The sequence below is a fragment of the Sinocyclocheilus anshuiensis genome, unplaced genomic scaffold (assembly GCF_001515605.1).
Source record: "Sinocyclocheilus anshuiensis isolate Anshui unplaced genomic scaffold, SAMN03320099.WGS_v1.1 scaffold1371, whole genome shotgun sequence".
Taxonomy (NCBI): Eukaryota; Metazoa; Chordata; class Actinopteri; order Cypriniformes; family Cyprinidae; genus Sinocyclocheilus; species Sinocyclocheilus anshuiensis.
Window position 1 is genome coordinate 1,007,492 of NW_015539833.1, and position 24,099 is coordinate 1,031,590.

General features: G+C 34.6%; 2 protein-coding genes across 2 annotated transcripts in view; one reads left to right on the top strand and one right to left on the bottom strand.

Annotated features, from left to right (window-relative positions):
• Positions 1 to 7,479, bottom strand: part of LOC107684277 (TBC domain-containing protein kinase-like protein) — a 45,079-nt gene extending 37,600 nt beyond the window's left edge. The window contains exons 1-9 of the mRNA XM_016480513.1: positions 7,403 to 7,479; positions 6,756 to 6,974; positions 5,131 to 5,203; positions 3,296 to 3,410; positions 2,775 to 2,848; positions 2,102 to 2,243; positions 1,049 to 1,109; positions 898 to 959; positions 449 to 510 (exon numbers count right to left, since the gene is read on the bottom strand). Coding sequence (XP_016335999.1) covers positions 449 to 510; positions 898 to 959; positions 1,049 to 1,109; positions 2,102 to 2,243; positions 2,775 to 2,848; positions 3,296 to 3,410; positions 5,131 to 5,203; positions 6,756 to 6,948 — 782 coding nt within the window. The 5' untranslated portion in view covers positions 6,949 to 6,974; positions 7,403 to 7,479. The remainder of the gene's footprint in view (positions 1 to 448; positions 511 to 897; positions 960 to 1,048; positions 1,110 to 2,101; positions 2,244 to 2,774; positions 2,849 to 3,295; positions 3,411 to 5,130; positions 5,204 to 6,755; positions 6,975 to 7,402) is intronic.
• Positions 7,480 to 7,555: 76 nt separating this feature from the next.
• LOC107684278 (aminoacyl tRNA synthase complex-interacting multifunctional protein 1-like) lies at positions 7,556 to 18,987 on the top strand. Its single transcript, XM_016480514.1, has 7 exons — positions 7,556 to 7,642; positions 10,097 to 10,230; positions 11,138 to 11,251; positions 11,550 to 11,723; positions 14,071 to 14,273; positions 15,750 to 15,918; positions 18,732 to 18,987. Coding segments are annotated over exons 1-7 (963 nt in total). The 5' UTR covers positions 7,556 to 7,640; the 3' UTR covers positions 18,899 to 18,987.
• Positions 18,988 to 24,099: the final 5,112 nt, after the last annotated feature.

Below are 24,099 nucleotides of genomic sequence, written 5' to 3' on the forward strand. Positions count from 1 at the left end.
ACAATTATTGGTAAAATAATTGGTCAAGTATAATTGCTGCATTTGTTGTAAAATTATGCATTTCATGGCATAATGACAATGTCAAATAGTCCCTTCTGACCGCATGAAAAGCTTTGGCAGATGAGAGAGAGTTTCATAGAGTTTCTGTCTATGAAGAAATGATAAAGGGCTAAATATTGTAGGTAACCTTTTTGAAGGGAAAAACGTCAGGCATTTCCTCAATAAAGCCTGCACATTTTCAGGCAGCTCCTGGGAAAAAGACGGAGACAAGAATATTAGTAAAGCATCAAACCCAGCCAAACTCTGATAAATCAGCACTATCTGTCATTCGTCCCGACAATGTCAAATAGTCCCTTCTGACCGCATGAAAAGCTTTGGCAGATGAGAGAGAGTTTCATAGAGTTTCTTTCTATGAAGAAATGATAAAGGGCTAAATATTGTAGGTAACCTTTTTGAAGGGAGAAACGTCAGGCATTTCCTCAATAAAGCCTGCACATTTTCAGGCAGCTCCTGGGAAAAAGACGGAGACAAGAATGTTGGTAAAGCATCAAACCCAGCCAAACGCAGAAAAATCAGCACTATCTGTCATTCATGCTATAAACCCCACTGAAAAGAGAGGTTTTATGAGGACATTTGGAAAACGTTAGTTGTACGACCAGTGAGAGTTCAGTGTCAAGCTAAGAAGAGTTTATCTGAGAGGTTTCAAAGTAAACCTTTTAAAGTCAAATTCCTTTGAGATGAAACCACTGAGATAAAGCACTTCCTACCATGACACCGATTGTGTATTTTTCTGTCCGGCAGTATAAGGTTTACAAAAAAGAAAACATAATCAAATATCTTTGCAAGGAATGTAAAGTACAAAGACGAAAGTCTATCCATTAAGAAGAGCAAACTTACCTTAATTGTATCTAAGCACCCGTGTTCCTCGGCAAGAACAGTGATTATGTCGTCCATGCATCCTGTAGAGACAATAAGGTATTGCAATGGTGAAAGGCATTACAACAGAAAACAGACATAATGTGATGTGAATACATAAACACAAACTTGCCTAAGTTGATGATGAACTTCATTCTCTCACTAATATCAATGTTCTGTAGAATCTGCCTTCCCTATTGGACAACACAAGTCACATGACATCAAATAGTAAATGGTAGAATCACTGTGGTCACAGTTAAAAAGCATATTTTTGCAGTATGCAAATTTTCTAAGCCCTACTACATTTGCCAAAAGTAGAGCAGAGCATATTAACTGCAATGCTGTATCCCGATTTGACCTTGGATTCCTCTTTTTAAAGAGACTAGGCTTTCTCAAGCCAACATTAAAGTTTGTTTACACATTTTTTACTATCTAGTTAACATTTCTTCTGGCCTAGGACGGTTATCATCAGTTACTAAAACTATTAAAACGTTTTTTTTTTTATTGAAATGAAGTTGAAATAAAAGTATTAATGTATTAGATTAAAAATAAGAAATAAAAATAAAATCTAATAAAATATTAGATTAATATTAATTAAAAATAGATCAATCTAAACACATTTCCAATGTTATAAGTGTTAATTCACATTTTTCATTACAAATTTTTGGAAAATTGAATTAAAAATTAATGGGGGAAAAAAGCTATTTGATTATTAATTATTTATAATTATTATAACTTGCATATGACAAATAAAAATCTTGAATCTTGAAAGTCATGTTATTTATTGAATGTTTATAATTAGACTGAGTATACTATTTCTGATATTATTTTTAAAAATCATTCAGTATGCAGTGCTTTTCGAGCTACAAAAGGTTTCAGTGTATTTCAAGCAAATTAGTCTTTTTTAAAATCCCCTTTCATGACATTTTGCAATCAACAACATTTACAACCACTGGATTATTTGGGGAGAAAATGAATTTATAAACTTTACTGTCTTTGTTTGATAATTATGCATAAAATGTAACCTGTAAGTAAAACCTTACGGACATGTTTTTGTTAAAACATATGTATGTACAGTAACACCATAAATTATTCATACAGTATCTTGGAAAAAAGCAATGATTTGCATTGTAAAATTCAGCTTAGTCCTTGTTAAGCAGAATCTATGAAAACTCTGAGAGCGTACCGCACAGAGTTCAAACAGAAGCACCCCGAGAGACCAAACGTCTGTTTTGGGCCCCGAAGGAAGCGGGGCCTCAATGATCGAGGGGTTGCTGGAATAGAAACAGCCTTGAGCAATAACCTCTGGAGGCAGGTAAGATGGATACCTACGGAAACACAGAGGAACAGAAGACACGGGTGTTGGAAAGGTCTTGCAGAGTGCAGATGTGGTCTTTGTGATGACAGATAACAAAAGGCGTGTCCCACAAAACCCAAATAACAACCGGATATTATAAGACAGGCCTTCTGAGAACATGAGGGCTCCTAGTTGTGCCACTCAGTCATTTATGATACCACATAAGGAAGCCGCTTTGATATCCAGGATCTGCTTTTGGTCAAAACAAAGATGGGCCACAATGATGCACATCTAATGTTAGTTCATCTTTCTTTATTACGAGAGCACAGCGTGACCCATTGATCTTTTTTTCCATGAAAGGCTGATGGTTCGGTTCGGGGCCACGATGCATCTTAAAGAGACGGCGCACAAGATTTAAAGCTCGCCCTGACTTTCTGCTCTTCTATAACGATGCAGAGATGTTATCTGTACCCTTATATAGAGTCCAAAGCAAGCGAGTTTCATTCTGAGGAATATGTTAGATCAGGAAACAAATGGAAAACATTATAGCTGAATGACGTACCCAATAGGAAAGTCAACATCTGCTCCGTGGTCGGTCATATGATACAGGCCGAATTTGGCCAGCTTCACTTTATCCTGTTGATTTGTTAAAGAACATTTTATTCCAACAGTGAGCTGAAAGCACATCACAGTACTAAATAAATTCTCATATCATTCTGACAATTTTATTGTGTTTATTGTTTTAAACAAACCCAACAAACGTTAACAGTGACATACAGTTTGTCAGAATTATCAGTTTATTTAGTATAAAGCTCTTATATTAAAGCTATGAGTTTTATTATTAAATGTTTGAGCAACAATAACTACAGGTTTAGACTAAAATAAAAATAAAATTAATTAAATTAAATTAAATTAAATTAAATTAAATTAAATTAAATTAAATTAAATTAAATTAAATTAAATTAAATTAAATTAAATTAAATTAAATTAAATTAAATTAAATTAAATTAAATTAAATTAAATTAAATTAAATTAAATTAAATTAAAAGTGAGTTCTCAATACATGTCTGTTTTTTCACATACCACACAGTCCAGGAGAACGTTGTTGGGAGACAAAGCGCGATGCACCATGCCATGTTTATTCATGAACTCCAAGCCTTCCAGCACTTCATAGGCAACCTGTAGCACCTTCTCTGGACTAAGAGACAAAAACATCTTGAAATCATGAAAAATGAAACTTACTAAATAATATTAAAACCATTAAAATCATATTCCTATGTCTACTCATATACAGTGGGTACGGAAAGTATTCAGACCCCCTTCAATTTTTCACTCTTTGTTATATTGCAGCCATTTGCTAAATCCTGAAATAAAGACCTGGTTATGGACGATCACATATTTTTGGGTAGAAGAAACAAAAACAAAAACAAAACAAAAAAATCTGGTAAATTTTACATTTTAACACTCCTAAACTTTAAGTAAAAGTAAAAAGACAAAATACAAACAGTTATTATAGTCTAGTATAGTATACATATTATTTATTAAATATTATAATAATACTTAATTTAAGTGCCATTTGCAGTCTGAGCTGTTTAATCACTGCTTATATGAATCAGTTATTGGGAATACATCATTGGTTTAGCTGTGGATTCCGCTCAAACAGCTACAGTATTTCTGTGCTTAATAACATGACACTGGATGAAAAAAAGAGCAGAAAGTAAAGGACACTGCAATTGTCTGCTTCTAATTGGAAGACACACAGGACAAACAGCCTGTACAAACACAGGCTGCTGGGCTAGTCTGACCTCAAAAACTAATTCCTTATGGGGATAAAAGTTTATGTCATTTAATGAACAAAAGTGGGATGGTTTTTGCTTTATTATGAAACAATAAGGATGATTACATGAACTATTAATAAATTATTCTAACCAGGGTGTTGAATAAAGCGCTCCTCATGTACTTTTACTGGAAACTGCTGTTTTCTTATCGGTCAAATATTTTATAAACAGAACATTCTGACTTTTCTGACTAAAAATGTGTAGAAAGGTCTGGATGATGAAAAACATGTTTCTTTGGAAAACTCTGGATAGGTTATTGGGGTGGTGAAAATACTGCTAGACATGACTGGTCTGATTGGAAATTGTTACTCAATGCATTATATATTGCCTAAAAATTGAAGCTTTACTGGTTTCAGTAAGTTGTTTTTGTCCTCTGTCTTGTTTTTAGGTAATTTTTTGTAACATTCACTCAGTAAAATACCATCTACGGCAACAGTCTTTGATAGTGAACTGCTGTCACACTGACCCAAGTTACAACTGCTATCAACAATCATCATTTTCTTACACTCTGATCCCAGTTGTGTCAATATTCATACAACATATCACCCTTATAGTATGGTCCAAAGATAACACACAACGATCAAATGCTTTAAAAAAAGAAAAGCTTTCCAAAAACTGGCCACATAAAAAAATTGACAACAGTGTCAATGGCTTCCACATGAGAAGATACAAGCCACTAATGAATCTCAGAACAACAACAAAAAAGCTCTGCTGCAAAATATTAAGCAATGGTTCTGTTGACCTGATGATGTAGAACAGATTCAAAATGATGAGTGTGAAATGTTTAAATACACCTTTCAGAAATATTGCGATGGTACCATAGGACAATGTTGTATCAAATTGTGATACCATGGTAAATCACTAATGGAATCACTATATTCATGTCATTTAAATAAACTGATGCTTTTATTTGTTGGTGTTGCCTTAAATTGACCTGCAGTTGGACATTTATTTAGGCTATTTCTATTTCAAATAAATACTGTTTTTCAGCAATGTCAGGTATACAGACCATATGCAATCAATCAGTCATATTCCATATGCATTATGCTCAGTTCATCATCAAGATCTTGCATGTGTTACCTGACTGCTTTCCCTTGCTTCAGAAAGTCCTTCAAGCTTTTTTCATAGTGCTCAGCTACAATAACCAGCCGTTCTGCAAAATGTCAACAGGACAAATTAGAGTTCATGGGAATCAAACCCTTGGATTATTCAAGCACAATTCTCTACTATTTGAGCTATGAACATTTTTGTATCTCAAGTCAATTTATCTGTGATTTATTTATTCTATATTTGAGAAAAATTGCAGTATCTTCAAAAAACACTATTGTTTTACAATTGCGACCACTCCAAAACGCACAACATTCATACTATTCCTATTTGAATCACATAGTGAAGAAAAAACTAAAGATGGCTTTAATAACCCAGTCATTATCCTCAGAAATGAATATTCCCTCCGGCGAGATGATGACCTGTATTCAAGGTCATTTCTCAAACATGAAAGAAAGTTATAACTCTAATAAATCTGCATAATGTCATAAGGACTTCAAACACATGTGCTTGCATACACACATGCATCGATCTCAAAGGGTTTTCTCATAGGGGACGCGTGCACGATATATACTGAGCTAATAGTCATAAAGCAACTAGAGATAAAAAGAAAGATTCTCACAGACAGAATCCGCACATGAATAATGTCATTAAACCACAAAGATAAAAATCACTAAGTGACTTAATTCATACAGCGCTTTAGATTGTTTCAAAGCAGCTTCACAGAAATAAACAGGAAAATAACTGTCAATGTCGCATGTTCATCAATTATGAAACGACTTCAATTTCAGCTATAAATGTCATTATTCAGCTTAGTTCAGTTCGATGTTGATTCAAATCAAATTCAATAACAGTGTCAATGTTGTAGTGTTCATCCATTTTGAAACTTTACAAAGATAACAAAATGTTTACAAGGTACAACATTGCTACACCAAGCACTTCTGAAAAAAGCCATCCAATTTTCTCAAGATTTTGAAACATTTAGTGGCAAATTAACTACAGTAGATAGCCATGAGCTGCATTGTTTTATGAGTTATTCTAAGAAATAAACTGTATTTACTGTCATTTGTCGATGGACATTACTTCTTTATACTGTTACCCTTATAGAGTTTGGGCTCTGCTTTTGGCTTGCTTTGTTGGGGTTTAAAAGACACTTAATATTCAGTACTATTATCGATTTAACCACACTGACACTATCGGATGAAAGCAAAACTTGAATTTAAGCTCAACAATGAAACTGTTGTCTTCTGCTTTATAGCTGAATTGAATGAATTTTGCAACACAGACACTGTTACTGAATCAACACTGAACTGACTCAAGCTGAATAACAACACTGCTGTCTTCAATAGAGCTGCTTATAGCTGAATTTAACTTGTTTCATAATGAACAAAATGTACTTATCTGAACCAACACTGACTGAACTGACTGACACTATTGTCTTGCTACAGCTGCTTTACAGCGGAAACTGGATTTGTCTCATTTTTGAAGTTTGCATCATTGATTCTGATTCTTTTCTGTTTAATACTGTGAAGCTGGAACAATCTGTAAAGCACTATAAAAAATTTGACTTGACCAGACTTGATCTTTTTTGGGCATCTGATGATTCGCCAGTCATTTAGTGAGAAATGCATTACAATAAAGCATGAAAGCCATCATACCATGCTTTCCTCTGGTGATGTCCACATATTGGCACAGTCTGGGATGGGTGATGGTCTTGAGGATCTGAAAGCGTCCCAGGATCTTAATGGAGTTGGGGGTGAGAGGAAGACCATTGCTGCCACACACATCATGAGGAAGAGGAGAGGCGAAGAAGGTGGAGGCTCCCAGCTCCGCATCTCTGAGGGGCTGCATGACTCGCCTGATGCTCAACAAACACACTGACATGGGGAATACACAGCATACTGAATATATAGTTATACAGAACACACACACACATACATACATATATATATAGTTGTATAATTTTAAATGGTTGTATTATTTCTGTACATTATTTTGTAATTCCCAAAATCAATACGGATTTTTTAATACAACATAAATAGCTATTGTAGTGTTACTACAGTAAAATCGTGGTAAATTAGGAGTGCATGTCAGTACACATAAATTAAGACAACCTAGATTAATCATAACACTTTTTTAACTTACAGCATAACACAATATTTTGTCTGACACGATTACAACATAAACTAAACCAATAATATTTTACAATATTTAATTGAAATATAACGTACAATACACACATATATTTCTGTACGATTGCTTGCGTTAGTGCTTTTACAAACGCAAAATAAAATAAGCGGCATACCTGTTTATCTGAAATTAAAGACTGCTCCATTTGATTCACGTGTCCATTGATAATATTACTGATATATAGTTGTAGTTTTGAGACATCGGTTTAGTCTTCCGGCGACTGTAAACAGCAGGTTGACGCGTTTATCCCGCGCCAGCGACGCGTGACTGTGGCGTCATCATCTCACAACGCCGGAGGGACAAGTGAAAGTGCGGTGTGGCTGTGTAGGAAAGAAACATTCGGTTGCAGTTTTATGTGAGTAGCAGAGCTCGCATTGACGTTTTAGTTAATGAGTATTTTGTATTTGTCTATGTAATGTGTTAGGAATGTAGTTAAAGTCGAGATGTAAAAGGACAGACGTGTTATGAAGATGACAGTCAGCACTGTGTTTAGCCTAACAAGTTATATAAACACGGTAATAATGTCATCATGAGTCATGATGGTCCTTCTGCAGAATATCGCTACTGAAAAAAAAAAAACCCATCGTATTATGGCACATTATAGTTAAATTTCCATCCTTGCATAGACGCCATCTGCTTTAAAGGTTTAAAAAGTGAATTTATTTGATGATTTATGACAAAAATGACATCAATAATTAATATATTGTTATTTCTCTCGTAATTATTATTTTAACATTTATGGCCATTGACTTTGAAATGAATAATTCTTTAATAGATTGCTTTCTGTTTTCCTTTTACTTTCACTTGCAGTATGTGGTCTGTCAAACAGGTTCATTCACTTGTTCTGAACAAGTCAGCATATAAAAATACCACCATGCATGTCCTGAAGATTAGAATATGTAACTGAAATTAATTTATAAAAGTATGATGCAAGGTGTTGTCTTATTCTCATCATATTGCATAATTCTACTGTGATTGCTCAGGCCACCTATATATCAAAAAGCCTTCATCTTGTTTAATTTGTTTGACATAATAGAGTCCATTCGCGTAAAACATAACCTACTTTCCAATTCATAAATCAGTGTAGTGACTTAATGCACGAAGGTGTTATAAACGATAATAAATGTTACAAATGTGTTGATACAATAATCATTTCTCCAGTTCTGTCATATTAAAATGGACATGTTTTTTTTTTACAGACCTCAAACTTGCTAAATAAATTAGAATAATTATTTATAATTAATTATAAAAATAAATCATACATTATTTTATTTTTATAATTATCAAATAAATTATTACACATTAATTAAAAAAATTATAATATTCCACACTTTTTTTGTGTCCCAAAATAGTCTGGATGTAAAATATAGGACATGTCATGTGCTTTTCTTTTGGGGCCCTATGCAGTTATTTCAAGGACAATTACGGTTACATAAAAACATTCCTATGGGATTTGGAATTTCTTGAATAGAAGAGAATGAAGTCTTTATTGTGATTTGACTGGGGCTGGTGGCCAATGGAAGCGCTGGCTAATGTGTGGCACAAGTGCGTAGTCATTATCTCCTCACCGTTCAGACTTGCATGACAGTGACAGCTGCTCCTGCAAGTGTTACATTCACTGGTGTCAGATGTAACAGAACCTAACATTTTCGAGGTTTGTTTCACAGACGCCTTTGCATTTTTTGGTTGCGTTTCAGAAATTTGATATCTGTTGCATGCCTAATATTCATGTTTATAGGCTGTCATATGATGCCGATGACCACCACTGCAGGGCATTATGGGAAAACGGTGACAACTGAGCTTTTTGGAAGTGTTTTGGGCTCCGGCTCGGCCCCGGGACTCGTTTTCAGGGGTTATGCAAATGAAAACAGTCCTGTCATGGTGCTCATAAATTCTTCCACCACAGACCCATTTAAAGCAGTTCAAGAACTTCAAAAACAAGAGACTTTGATCCACGATATTATCAACTCCAGCTTTTTTGTGTTTCTAATTTGCTCATCTGAACTCTCTGTTTTCATCCGGCGCCAGCTGTTGTTTTCCAGCACCACCCTGCACTATGTGTTATGATGTGTTCTTCTCTTTTCCTACGCCTTGTAAAAATTCCCTTAGTCCTTTTGCAGTGGATGAGCCCAAGCCAAATGTGTAACGTGTCCATGTTCCTTCACCAGCTGTCTTTCGACTGAATGGGAATTATTGTTTGATCCGTTGTGGAGCCAAAGAGGATTCCTCAATCAAAACAGAGCCGAGAGGACAGTGATGCAATTACGCAGTATTTGTATTATCGTGGACATGAGAACACACACATTTAAATGCCATATGGTTTGATTCCATCCGCTTCGTTGTTGGAGAATATTGCTGTTGACCTGGACATTGGCGAGGCAATTTAAACGGTCTAACAGTACTGAAGTGAGAATCCAAAGCAGGGTTCGCTGGGATTAGGATGGAGAATGTAAGCTTTGATGAGGTTTTCGCATGTTGTTTGGCGTCTAGCCGATCTATTGTTGAGCATCTGGCTGGTGTCAGCTGTTTCATTATAATTCTCCTTCATGGAAGGTGTTTAGGACAGAAACTTGGCCACGTATAGGTATAAATTACAAATTAAAGCACCGTGTAAAGTGTGCCAAAACACCTCATGTTTACACGCGCCAAAGATCTGAAAAGATCTCATTTAACAAGGCCGTGCTCTCAAGTGCCGCATGTTCCCAAACACGGATAGGATGTCTCTGGATCCTCTTTTAAAAAAAAACATGTTTATGAGTGACTAAGAGTTCCTACAGCGTTTGATCTTTTCCTTTGGCTTGTTTTTCAGGTTCCTGGTACGATCCCTTTTCAGGATGTCAGGCCACACACCCTCACTCATGAGACTGGACCAGAAGGCCGCGGAGGCTGACCAGATCATCGAATACCTCAAGCAGCAGGTCCAGCTGCTGAAGGAGAAAGCCAGTAAGTGGATGCATGAGGCGTGCATGTGTGTTGAACCCGGGTCAATGACCAATAAGGATGTCTGAGATGATGAAAAGCAGAAAGAGTAATCGTTTAATAATCTACTTCAGAATGTGCTTAGAAGTATAATATTTGCATTTATAGAGGTTTCAAACGTTTATACCATTGGAACTAAAACAATATTATTTTAATAAGGGAAAAATATTATAAAGATGCATGTATTATTTTATATTTTAACACTACCTTTCAAAAGTTTGGGGTCAGTACGTTTTTTTTTTTTTTTAGAAATAAACGAATGCTTTTATTCAGCAAGGATGCATTCAATTGATTAAATTATGTTTTTTTGGAACCTTGTATTCAAAGAATCATGGAAAAAGTATCCAAAAAATATATAGAGCAGCAAAATTGTTTTCAACATTGAAGAAATGTTTCTTGAGCAGCAAATCAGCATATTAGAATGATTTCTGAAGGATCATGTGACACTGAAGACTGGAGTAATGATGCTGAAAATTCAGCTTTATCATCACAGGAATTGATTACATAATTTTCAAATTGTGATAATATTTTACAATATTACTGTATTTTTGATCAAATGAATGCAGCCTTGGTATGCAGAAGAGACTTCTTTCAAAAACATTTTCAAAATCTTACGGCCACTAAACTTTTGTAGTGTTTATTTTATCGTTGTGCTAAAATATCAAACAAAAACATAGTAAGTGAATATCTTTTATAAAACTAAAATAGCTTTGTGTGTTTAAAGCACAGTGACTTTGATTGTGTGATTGCGGTTTTTAAAAAGGACGGTTGTATTGACATTGTAACTTACAGTACATAAGCAGTAGACGGTTGAGAAGTTCTGAATTAATGTGTGTCTGTCTTGTTCTAATGAATGTGTTGTTTGGTGTAGTTGTGCAGGCCACGGTGAAAGAGGAAAAGAAACTGATGGTGGAGAACGCCAAGCTCAAGAAGGACATCGAGGAACTGAAGAATCAGCTTCTTGAAATAGAAAAGAGGAGAGGAGGTATAATATCACACAATATACTGCATTCTTGCTGATGTTTTGGAAATAATGAAATACTAAGATACTGTACTTGAAAACATAATGTAACTTTTAGATTTCAAAACGTCTATAGTCTAAAATTAAATGCATCAGCATGTGACCACCTACGTTTAAACATCAGTGATGCCTATTTTGGTGGTCAGAAGTGCCTTCAGATTAATATAAGTAAATCTTCGCATTGTGTTGAGCATTTAGGATTCACAAAAGCATAGTTTTTCTAATGATAAAGTAGTGAAATAATTTGATTTGTTCTTTGCAGTGAAAGATGTGGCCATGCCTTCAGCGGAGCCCAGCATCCAGTGTGTCTCTAAACCCACAGCCTCAGAGCCACCTGCCCCAGCAGCCCCTTCTGCTCCTGCTCCTGCCCCAGCCACAAAAACCCCACCAGCCAAAAACAACGATGACACGAAAAAGATGAAAGCCGAGAAGAAGGGTAAGCATACTTCTGAGACTATTAATATGGCATTTCCTTTATAACAGCTCATCTCTGCAGTGGCAAAGTTTCCAGTGCTGTTGATTCATTTGCAACCCCATCCAAAACGTTTGCGATGTCAGAATCAAAATCAGATCTTTTAGAATTAGTTGCTAAATCTACTCCCACTGAATGAAATTAAGTTGCATATAGAACTTTTGTCTAATTATAATTCAGGATAGCTGCTGTAAATTCCAATGAAAAGAAAGTGTCAATAATATAGGGCCATAAAAATGACTTATTAAGAGTAGACTGTGTCATGTCTAGGGGTTAATTGAATTTTTGGAGAATATGTGAATGATTTACACGTCAGATAGGAACATAAATGAGAAAAACATTTTACTAATGCACAATCCCACTCTCATAAACAATGCCGTGTAATGAACACATTTGAAAAGCTTGAGAAGAGACTATGAGTGAATGCAAGTTGTGGATGCAGGTCAAACTCATTTGGGTTACAACCAGCTCTGAAGGCAAACCAGATTTAAAGATGTCACCGCTGTCTTTAGGGGGTTACGTTTCTAACTATTCATACCCTAAAGAATAGAGCATTTGAAATGGATCAGATTTCCTTTCATGGTTATTTATTATGAAAAATGATTTTCATTTCCAATCACTTAAATCCCTTCAACTTGGGAATGCTCTGTTCAACTTCATATCTAAGTACAGATCACAGATCGTTTTTGTGCATTTATGGGCTGAGGAATAACAAGTTAACTTGGGCGTTCCCTTTGGGCCAGATGTTAAAAGGAGTTTCATTATTTTCAAATACGTCTCTTTTCCTTCAGCGTTGAATGCTGTGTTTCGGTGTGGATGTAGCACCTGTAGTTCATGCATATCTGTTTCTTGGCAGAACTACATGATTTCTCACATTTAGAAGACTTTGAGGACTCTTGGCACTTTTTCTACCAGCATTTTCTTAAATTAGGGCCTGCGTGATTAATGTACATCACCAATGAATTCACAATAGCCATGTGTGATTATTAAACCGCAAAAGGCTGTGATTGAATCAATTAGACACGTAGTCTGCATGCACTGCATGCTTCAAAGTGAAGGGTCGTGTACTACACTCATTTTTCCTTATTAAAAGTTTGGAATAAGAAGCATATTTAACAGCTATTGACAACTTTACCTGAAACTCAAAAGGTTTTCTGAGAAAATAAAGAAGGTTTAACCCAGCCACCTTGCAGTGTTGCGTGAAAATGAAGAAATATGAAAAATATTACTGGCACTTTCCACATAAGGTCCAGCTTTGGTGCCCTTTGACTTTTCAAGTATTAAAAGCAATAATTGGTATGTTTGATGAAATAAATCTAATATAAAATTAATTTGGCATGAAAAAATGTCATTTTGGCCACAGATGTTTGACCTTCTTGACTGTAAAGTGATTTTATCAACTGTCCCACAGAAAAACTTACACTACCATTCAAAAGTTTGGAGTCAGATTTAAAAAAAAAAGTCTCTTATGTTCACCAAGGCTGCCTTTATTTAATCAGAAATACAGTAAAATATTAATAATGTGAAATATTACTACAGTATTTACAATACTGCAAATTTTAAAATGTAATTTATTGCTGTGATGGCAAATCTGTTTTTATTGTCACTTTTGATCATTTTAATGCATCCTTGCTAAATAAAAAATATAATTTCTTTAAAAAACAGTCTTACTGACCCCAGACTTTTGAACTGTAGCGCTTTGATTTCCTCAACCTGGAAATCATTGTGTTCACTGCTTATGCATGTATAGAGTACACAGAGGTTTTCATTTTCAAGACTTGTAGGGTGAAGTGGTGATCCAAAACGGTTCACCAAGCCCATAAGTGCGGAAACAATGGTAAAGTTGTACTATTTTCAGATGACTGGAGCGATTAGAAACAAACACCATACTGAAGCGATTGCTGGCACAATTGTTTTGGGAAAAGTTCAGAAACAGAACACAGATGAAAAGCCGACATAATTTCCAGTTGTAGACTTTTAAAAGTATCCCAACAGCTCCCTAGGGAACAATATGCACAAGCTAAAAATATCATTCAAAGAGTTGCATTAAAAACACCTCACAAACTAAAGGCACATTTCCTCAGGGTGGACATGTACCGTAATAAAACCCAAGAATGACACGGTGTGCCGAGGTTGGTACAATGTCTCTAACAGCTCTACTTCCACAGCTTGTGCTTTTTACAGATATTTACGCTGTGTTGGTTGAAGGTTGTAATTGCTAAAGTTATGAATCATGTTTGTGTTCTGACTTACAAACAGAAAAATATGTGAAAGACATCATCTGATGATCTGTAATGCACTTTTGGTCCAGGTGAGAAAGAGAAGAAGGCAGCGGCGCCGCCTCAGGAAGAGGCGAAAGTAGACGTGTCTCGATTGGATTTGCGAGTGGGCCGCATCATCAGCGCCGAAAAGCACCCTGACGCCGACTCTCTCTACATTGAGCAGGTGGATGTTGGTGAAGCATCTCCACGCACTGTTGTCAGTGGACTGGTCAAACACATCCCTCTGGAGCAGGTACTGACGCATCTAACTCATGTTTATCACGAGTCCAGTTTTGACGGTCATTAGAATTAAAGGCATTACAGAAATCACTGAAATGCAACAAATCATTTAATGCATTTATTCAGGAATTTGCAAAGCACCTTAATCAATTAATATTGTTATTGCTATTAATTATAAGTTGTTTTAATTTTCTGAAATGCACCAAATCATTTAATCACGATTTATAAAGTAAAAAGCACCTAAAGTCATTATTATAATTAAAAAACAATTATTTTTATTTATTTTTAAAATATAACATTTTTAATTAAATTAACATTATTTACATTTAATAAATACAATTACATTATTAAAATGCAATTGCTTTAATTACAAATTAATCACAGTATTAAATGTGCATTGAATTTTTATTGTTAGATTTGATTGATTTATAGAATTAAATAATTCTACACCTTTTAAAATATAGCATGTTAACTTAATCAAAATATATTCCCTTTTCAAAATATATTCCTTTTTTGATTTGTTATATTTAATTAAAAAAATGACTGGTTTACTTTAAAAAGCTACAAAAAAAATTGATTAAATTGTCCTTCAAGTGTCTTCAGCATATTTAAAGAAACATGAATCATACATGAAACAAGCTGAATCATGGCCAAATCGCAGCTTTCTAGATGCATTGTATCGTTCAGTAAAAAAAAAAAAACATTTCTTTGTAATTGAGCTAATATTTACACTCCTATTAGACAATGTTTGGAATAGTCTGAAGTAACGTAATGGCTCAACGTCTCGCTACTGTACCTGAGAGCAATCTTTGTTTGCCATATAATGAATGCAGCTCTTGTTGATTAGGTGTTATGTTTCAGTATATTGGGAAGGGGGATATTTCAGTTTTACAGTTTCATATAAAACGTCTGCACTACTACGATTCATGCAGGTCCATAAACCTGTTCCATGCAGACAGCTCAGTCTCTTGTGCTTTATTTTCCAGAACCCCGAGTTTACGATTTGTTTAGGGGATTCCTAGCAGCTCGTCAGAAATTCTAATTTCACCTATAAAACGCATCTGTTTCCTTCATTCATTTAATTTAATCATGTTCGGTTATGACTACATCACAGTTGCTTTAAGCATGTTTGTGCATTTATAGAGTTGAAATAATAATGAATGTCTACAGTTCATTTTGTAAGGGATTTGGAAGTAGATGAGTTGAATGATTATTGCATGTATTCAGTTTATTAATTTTGTTGAGGGTCTGTTTTTTTCTGCATCCCTGGTTCTTGGTTATAAAAACAAAAAAATTCAACAGTTATAAAGTTGCCCAGCTGTTCCTCATAATATGGTATATTGTTGATGTTTTTGGACTGTTGCATAACTTCTCATTCTGACATGCAATAAATTATATTTAATTTATAGTATTCTTTTTAACTGCTTAAGAAGATCACACTTGGTTCTTGTGCCGCTTGTTTAGTTATGTTTTTTTTTTCTGTCTTTAGATGCAGAATCGCATGGCTGTCCTCCTATGCAACCTGAAGCATGCTAAGATGAGAGGCATCTTGTCCCAGGCCATGGTCATGTGTGCCAGCTCTCCAGAAAAAGTTGAAATCCTGGATCCCCCGAGTGGAGCCGTGGCTGGAGACAGGATTACCTTCCAGGGCTTCCCAGGTAATGTTACATATTTATAGTACACAAACGTACCACAATGAAATATGACATTACTGTCCAGCAGTCCAATGGCACATACAGTCTGCTTCATGGAGCCCATCTGAGTGCATCATGCTGCTTTATTAAAGTAAAGTCTACCAAATATCAAAGCTCTGCTATGATTTACTCGCTCTCACGTTGTTCCAAAACCAGTTTGAGTTTCTTTCTTCCATGGGACACAAAAGTTAAGCAGAATGTTCATGTTGTTCTTTTCTAAACAAAGAAGCAAGCATATGGTAACCAGGAGCTGTCGTGCTCTAAATGGACAAGAATGCTCCATAAAAATATAAAATGTATCCATACGATACATGCACTATATTCCAAGTCTTCCGTAGCCATATAAGAGATTGTTGGTAGTCAGTGAAAATCTTCCTTTTGCCATAGCATTCAAACTTTGCCACGTTTGGTCACAAGACATTGCTATCATTGATCAAACCTGCCACAGCATGTCTTCATCTTGTGAGGGATGCTCAGACTTAAGAGTTGGCCATTTGAAAATCATTCAGAAGATCTCTTCCTGTTTAAGTGGGTGATTTTTGGCCCTAATAAGCTGTAATGTAGATCAGACTTCATGCCCAACGTCTTGCAATGTGACTCTGGGGGGGTTCAGATTTTCAAGACTTTGTCCAGGGTTTCCGCAGGTCCTTAAAAAGTCTTAAATTTAGTTGTATCAAATTTAAGGCCATAAAAAGTCTTAAATGGTACAAGAAAGTCTTAATTTTTATTTCAAGAGGTCTTAAATTTGGGCATGGAAAGACAAGAATTGCGATGTGGCTTAATGTGACTTGAACCTCAAAAGGTTCTGATTTCATTAAATCAACACAAGCGCTGCATGTTTCAAAGTCAGGTGTTGCACTGCTTTGTGTACAGCCGTTACCGGGGAAACCGCTATATTTCTGCCGTTGAAAAAGCGTCTCCTGCTGGCAGAGAATGAATGTGCATTTTCAATAAGCCCGGCTGTTTTTGTTCAGACCAATGTGAAAATCAACCCGGTTTTACGCAGCAAACACGCAGAGTTGTAAATGTGCTATAAGCTATAAAGAAAAACTAGTGGAAAATCTAAACAATTAAGACAGTAAAATATTTTTGTTATTTAATTGATATAATTGATTGATAATAATTGTTTAAATTAATCAAATAATTTATACTTTTGACTCATTCATTTTCTCATACATTTCTTTATCTGAACTGCAAATCATGTTTTTTACAGTCATTTTACAGTTTAATATGTTAAATAAGCTTTCCATTGATGTATGGTTTATTAGGATCAGACAATATTTGGCCGACATACAACTATTTGAAAATCTGGAATCTGAGGGTGCAAAAAAAAAAGCAAAACAATATTGAGAAAATCGCCTTTAAAGTTGTCCAAATGAAGTCCTTAGCAATGCATATTACTAATCAGAAATTAAGTTTTGATATATTTATGGTAGGACATTTACAAAATATCCTCATGGATCATGATCTTTACTTAATATTCTAATGATTTTTGGCATAAAAGAAAAATCGATAATTTTGACCCATACAATGTATTTTTGGCTATTGCTACAAATATACCCCAGCGACTTAAGACTGGTTTTGTGCTCCAGGGTCACATATGGTATTAATTTTATTTGTGCAGGTCGTAAAAAGTTAAATTTGAGCTTAAAAATCCTGCAGATACCTTAGATACCTTTAACCACGGCTGTTCATTTGAATTCTTAAGATCTCTCAATAAAGAACATGAAGTTCCTTGTTTGGTTACGTAATTGTTTGTGTTCTGCTATATGAGCTAATAAAGAGCAAATTCCTCAGTGCTTAAGGGAACCTCACAAACAATCCAAATTTTATTCTTGTGCTGTGAAATAATATGGTGGATCTGGCGTGGAAGCTATTTGGAGAAGTGTAGCATTTGCGGTCAGTTGAGCACAATAACTAACAGGAAGATGTGAATGTGGAGTGCAGAGGAGGACCATCTGCCCTGGACACAATGAGAAGAGTGTCTCTTTCACCTTTCAATGTCAGGTTCTTCCTCATCTTTCCATTAAGCCAAAAAACATCAAATGTTGTCCAATTCGTTTTTTTCCAAGTTAATCACAGTTTTTCCCAATACAAAAACAAAGCACGTAGCAGGAATGAAGCAGTTCTCCAACTTCCTCATAAATGACCTTTACAGCAAAAATTGGTGCTATCAGTTTATTGTTAAATAATTTTTTCTACTCTTTCTTATTTTGTTTTGTTGTTTTTCATGGTTTGCCATGCAATAGTTTGGTATGATCGCATGTAAAAGTCTTTGCGATTCATATGACATTTCTATTATTCATATGACTTTTATTTTTCAGTTTTTATTTTGCATTTAAAGCAATCATCTGTAACTTGTCATTAAAAGTAATGGAGACAGACTGTGACCTTTCATAGTCCTTTCTCGGCTTTCGGAATTTCTCGTCTCATTTGGATTGTAGCACTTATGATGGTTGTGAAAAGGTCAGCAATAGAATAGATGCAAATAACAGGATCCCCGTCAGCATTCAAATCAAGCTTTTGAATTCATTTTGGTTTGATTTATGTCTGCTTATTGCAGGTAGTAGCAAAAACAAAGATCTTCATCTGGTTTCCATGAGTTCTTGAGTTTTGGAGCATCTCGTTTTGGCTCGACTAGAACTGATGTTCATAACTGATGTTAATGATATCGAGAGGATTTCAAAAACTGCTTTTGTTTTCAGTCTTTTTACAGCTGTTGGGAGAAAAACTAATCAGCACTTCAAACTCTCTGCCTCTCTGTTTTGTTGTTCCAGGTGAGCCTGACAAGGAGCTGAACCCTAAGAAGAAAGTGTGGGAGCAGGTCCAGCCAGACTTGCGCACCGATGACCAATGTGTGGCCACTTACAAGGGAGCTGCCTTTGAGGTCGCTGGCAAAGGAGTGTGCAAAGCTCAGACAATGAGTAACAGCGGAATCAAATAGAAACTTCGGGGAGAATTTTTTTCTGTGAGGAGACTTTAACCTCTTGACCTGCGCTGAGTTAAGGGACACATTTGAGATTAATAAAGTCTTTGAAAGCTACTCTTTGAATGTGTCTTTATATACCTGTTCTTGGTAATGTGTTTATACACTGACCTGACAATAGATTTACACTTTTTTTTTAAAGGAATTGGATTGTATAATGATTAAAATGCTACCCTTTTTTTACATAATTATTTTTGACATCAATATAATTAATTTGCAGGTAAAAAAAGGTGACGATGGATTTAAAAACATAAAATGGCATTCGTAACCCATTTTAGTTCTGCAATTAAACATAATAACATGTGAAATGGGTATTAAATGGGAACAAAAATGTAGTGCAGAACTTGATTTTGTCCTTCTGGAATTAAGTGAAGTTAATTGTCATTTTAGTTTATTTTAAAGTAAATTTTACATTTTTAACATTTCAGGTTGTATACATTAACTGAAGTTTTATATATATATATATATATATATATATAGTGAATATATTGAATAAACCTGAATTAACAGTGAACAATAGTATATTTATTAATAAATATTACCCTAAATTCATAAAATGCAATTAAAATGTTTTTGTTTGTGCATTAAGTACAGTAAGATCAGATGTATCTTACAAAACATACATTTAGATTTCATGTTGACTTGTAAGTTGATAATGTAAGTTAACATTATCAAGTAAACTAAAAAATATAAAAGATGAAACTATTTGAAACGAACACAATATAGCTAGTGCAGCAGAGAAAAGTCCGATATCAACAGTCCAGAAAAGTGTGTTCTTGTAGTCTGTTTGTTTGGAAGATTAGTGGTGGTGATGGCTCCTCAGAGGAGATTTGTTATCTAAAGACTGCATCTCAATGCCAGAATGCTGAGGTGCCCTCAGAAGTCAGGAGTGAAGTGTCTTCAGGCAACAGTTTTCCTGGAGGAAAGATGGACACTTTTATGTGGCGGTTATGAATATCGCATGAGCTGTATTTGAGCAAGTGAGTGCGGGTTCCTTGATTGTGTTTCATAAACTGAACACACCCTACGATGAGGGGAAGATTGATTAGTTTTCAGATTACCTAATTTGTCGTTTCTAGATGTGAGTCTGTGGCAGCTCATATAAAACCATATGGTGAAAGTCTGAGAAGAAGAGGAGGGTCTCGCCATCAAACAACCATTTTTACCACCAACAGTTCAAAGGTGCACTTATGTTACTATGTATAACGATTGAACTGAATGGCTTGGAAACAAAATTCCTTAGATTCTGTAGGGCTTTACGGGTTTCATGACACTAGTGGTTACAATGTCCAGCAACAAGATTTTCTAGCAACAAAATTCAAGACCCACAGTTTCATCGGATATACAAATATATGTAATATGCATTTGGCATGTGCCAAAATCAGGGTTAATTGTTAACTTAAAAAAAAAAAAAACCTGAAATGAAATAACGATAACTGAAATAAAATAAACTTAAAAACTTATTTTATTTCATTTCAGCTAGTTGGAAACATTTCTCATTTTCATTTAGTTTAACTTGGTGTACTAAAATTAACTAAAGCTAGAAATAAAAATGTATAAAAAACTATATAACTATATATAACATTAAAACCCCCCAAAATTAGAAAAAATAATAAAATTATTAAATTACACTAAAACGATAAAAAAAAATAATAATAATTTATACTATTGATAAAAACTGTAATATTTTATCTCGATACTAAAACTAATACTGGAAAGATTTGGTAAGATGGTTGCAAACAATGCAAACTTTCAATTTAAAATGAATAGAAAATAAAACTTCAATATCAATATTATCTAAATATTACTGTTTCATTCAATAATTTTATTTTTAAAGCAATTTAGGTCTGACTTTGTATCTTTTGTGGAATTGCTGCTTTTGAATTAATAATGTGTTGCCTGTTGTCTGTTATTTGAACCTGTAGATATATACTTATAGAAGATGGCTTATTTGTAAGCATATGTGACCTTGGACCACAAAACCAGTCATAATGGTCAATTTTTTTAATAAATAAGCTTTCCATTGATGTGTGGTTTGTTATGATAGGACAATATTTGGCCGAGATACAACTATTTGAAAATCTGGAATCTGAGGGTGCAAAAAAATCAAAATATTGAGAAAATCACCTTTAAAGTTGTCCAAATGAAGTTCTTAGCAATGCATATTACTAATCAAAAAATAAGTTTTAATATATTTACAGTAGGAAATTTACAAAATATTTTCATGAAACATGATCTTTACTTAATATCCTACTAATTTTTGGCATAAAAGAAAAATCTATAATTTTGGCCCATACAATGTTTTTTTGGCTATTGCTACAAATATACCCCAGCGACTTAAGACTGGGTTTGTGCTCCAGGGTCACATATACTGTATGTTTCATGATATATACTCCTTGAGTTATAAGGGGGGTGCATTTTCTTTCTTCAAATGGCTTTCAGACATTCAGGATGCATGTCAAGTGTGTCAAAGATTCTGATGCTGTTACTCAACATGAAGCGCTCTCTGATCACAGATTTGTTGCACATTTGTGTGCCTTTTTGCGGTTGACTGTTGTGACAACACCCAGAATCAGGCTATATCCTAGAATTATGTCGAATTTTCCATATCACATTTAAAACCCAATACAAACAACAGCAAACAAATCCATTGTTTGGAATTCCTCTCCCAAAATGACATTGAATTAATTAGCCACAAAACTGAAGACGTTGAGAGCGACTGACACCATCTGTCCATCAAAGCATAGCTGGGACATACATACGGATTGACGAACGTGTATATGTGAGAATGCAAAGATGTTTTAGGCAGCGCTTCAAAGTGAATTAATAACTCGAGACCAACAAAAGTTTAATGGCCTACATGTGCATATAGTCATGAAAATCTACACACTTGACTTGAAATTTACTATATGGTCACATAAAAACTCTGTAAAGGCCTACGAAGGGTCTGTAAAAAAAATATTCATGGAAATTATCTTTATAAGTATTAATCTGTATCGAGAGACAGAAAAAACGCAACAGGGCGAGCAGTCTCTGGGTGTTTGGCTGCTGTTAAAAGGGAAGTTTGAAGCCTGCTGTTATGTGTGTGGTTTCATAGTTCACCGGCACACAATGAAAGCATAGGAAATCTATTAGCCATGTGAAAAACCAACGGAGACATTTTAATATGCTTTTGCTCACAAACAGCAGCACAGTGTTCCTTACTTAAGTTACTTAAAAGACAAAATCCATTCTAGTAAGATGCTTCTCCTATGCAGGAAATGCAAATGATTCCTCTTGACTAAATTTTTTAAGTTTTACAGTACATTTTTTAATGTTGTTTTTTTTTAATATACGCACATAAAAATAATGAATCACAGTGAACTTAATGGTTTAGCTACTGTATAGGTAGTTCCCCCAAAAATGAAAATTTGCTGAAATGTTACTTTTCACTTCTCGAGACGTTTATTGATGGACTGGAGTCATGTGGATTACTTGTAGATTATTGTGATGTTTTTATAAACTGTTTGGACTCTCATTCTGACGGCACCCATTCACTGCAGAGGATCCATTGGTGAGCAAGTGATGTAACGCTACATTTCTCCAGAACTGTTCTGATGAAGAAACAAACTCATCTACATCTTGGATGACCTGAGGGCAGTGCTGGGTAGTAACTGATTACATGTAATCTGGATTATGTAATCACATTCCAATAAGTAAGTACTTGTAATTAGATTATAATACATTTTAAAATACTTGTAATCAGACTACAATTACTATTTTATTGCTTACATGATTATGTATTATCCACACAAGTCTTTGTCTTTGGAAGGCTTTTGTCCTTCAAACATATTAAAATGCACATATTCAAGTTGTATCTTATTTACATGTAAAGCAGGCATTCCCAATTATTTATTTATTTGTTTGTTTGTTTATTTAGAGCCTAACATCTTTCACCTAATATATTTTCTTGACGCATCCCGAGATTTTAAGAGGATTTATGCATTTGCATTAAATATTTAATATCTTTACTAATTGTTTTATTTTAATTGTTGCTATTTTTAAATGATTTATTTTAATGTCACATTTTTCTGATTTAATGATTAGCTTTTCATTAAACTCACAAACCCCCTGCAGTTCCTTCACGAAACCTACATCTTGACATAATGTAATGTTTAATGCACTTCATGTTGCTAGTAACAAGAAGTAATCTAAAAGTAATAAAAACGTAGTACGATTATATTACCTAAAATATGTAATGTAATGGATTATGTTACTAACTACAATTTTTGTGATGTAATTTGGAATCAGTAACGGACTACAATTTGTAAGTAATCTAACCAGCACTGCCTGAGGGTGAGTACATTAAGCACATTTTCATTTTTGGGCGAACTATTCGGGAATAGTTATTTTGTGGAACACAAAATACTTTGATATTTTGAACAATGCTTCAGATGTTTTTTGTTCATACAATGAAAATCAGTGAGTTCCAGTAATGTTTTGGACCCCACTGACTTTCATGACATAATTAAAATAATTTTTTTTAACAGTGACATTTTTTTTGTGTGTTCCACAGAAATACACTTTCATTGATCCTTCTGTTACATGTTGGTATTATTTCAGCTTTACAGTTGTTCTCATCATATTTACGGTATTAGGTGTTTTGTCACTAAATGTGTGAATTAGTTTTTTTTTAAGCATTTTAGTATTGGCCCCAAAAATGTCCAATGTAAACAAGAGGGACAAAATGAAATGTTATTTTTAATGGTAACATTACGCCACAAGTGCTGATGAGTGCTGTAAATCTGAGCAGGTCGTCCTCATAAACTGAGAGATCGTGCAAGAAGAAGACCGATGAGGGAGACCATGAACAGCTCTGGAGCCACCCAGAAAACAAGTTTAACCCTGGCAAATTACTTATATACCTACATTTTGAAGTGTGCTGTCAGGCACAGCTTTTAATGATCCAAACAAGAAGTAGAGGGTTAAATTAGTTTTCAGTAATTCTTTGCTTAAAGGGGTCATGCTAAAAAGAACATTATTTTTGTGTATTTGGTGTAATGAAATGTGTTTATGCAGTTTAAGGTTAAAAAAAAACATTATTTTTCACATACTGTACATTATTGTTTCTCCTCTATGCCCCGCCTTTCTGAAACACGTCGATTTTTACAAAGCTCATC

Bases quoted from the DNA above. Each gene is read 5' to 3' on its own strand.
- LOC107684278 (XM_016480514.1), top strand. The intron at 10,231-11,137 runs GTAAGTGGATGC...TGTTTGGTGTAG, and splicing joins GCTGCTGAAGGAGAAAGCCA to TTGTGCAGGCCACGGTGAAA. The intron at 14,274-15,749 runs GTACTGACGCAT...TTCTGTCTTTAG, and splicing joins AACACATCCCTCTGGAGCAG to ATGCAGAATCGCATGGCTGT.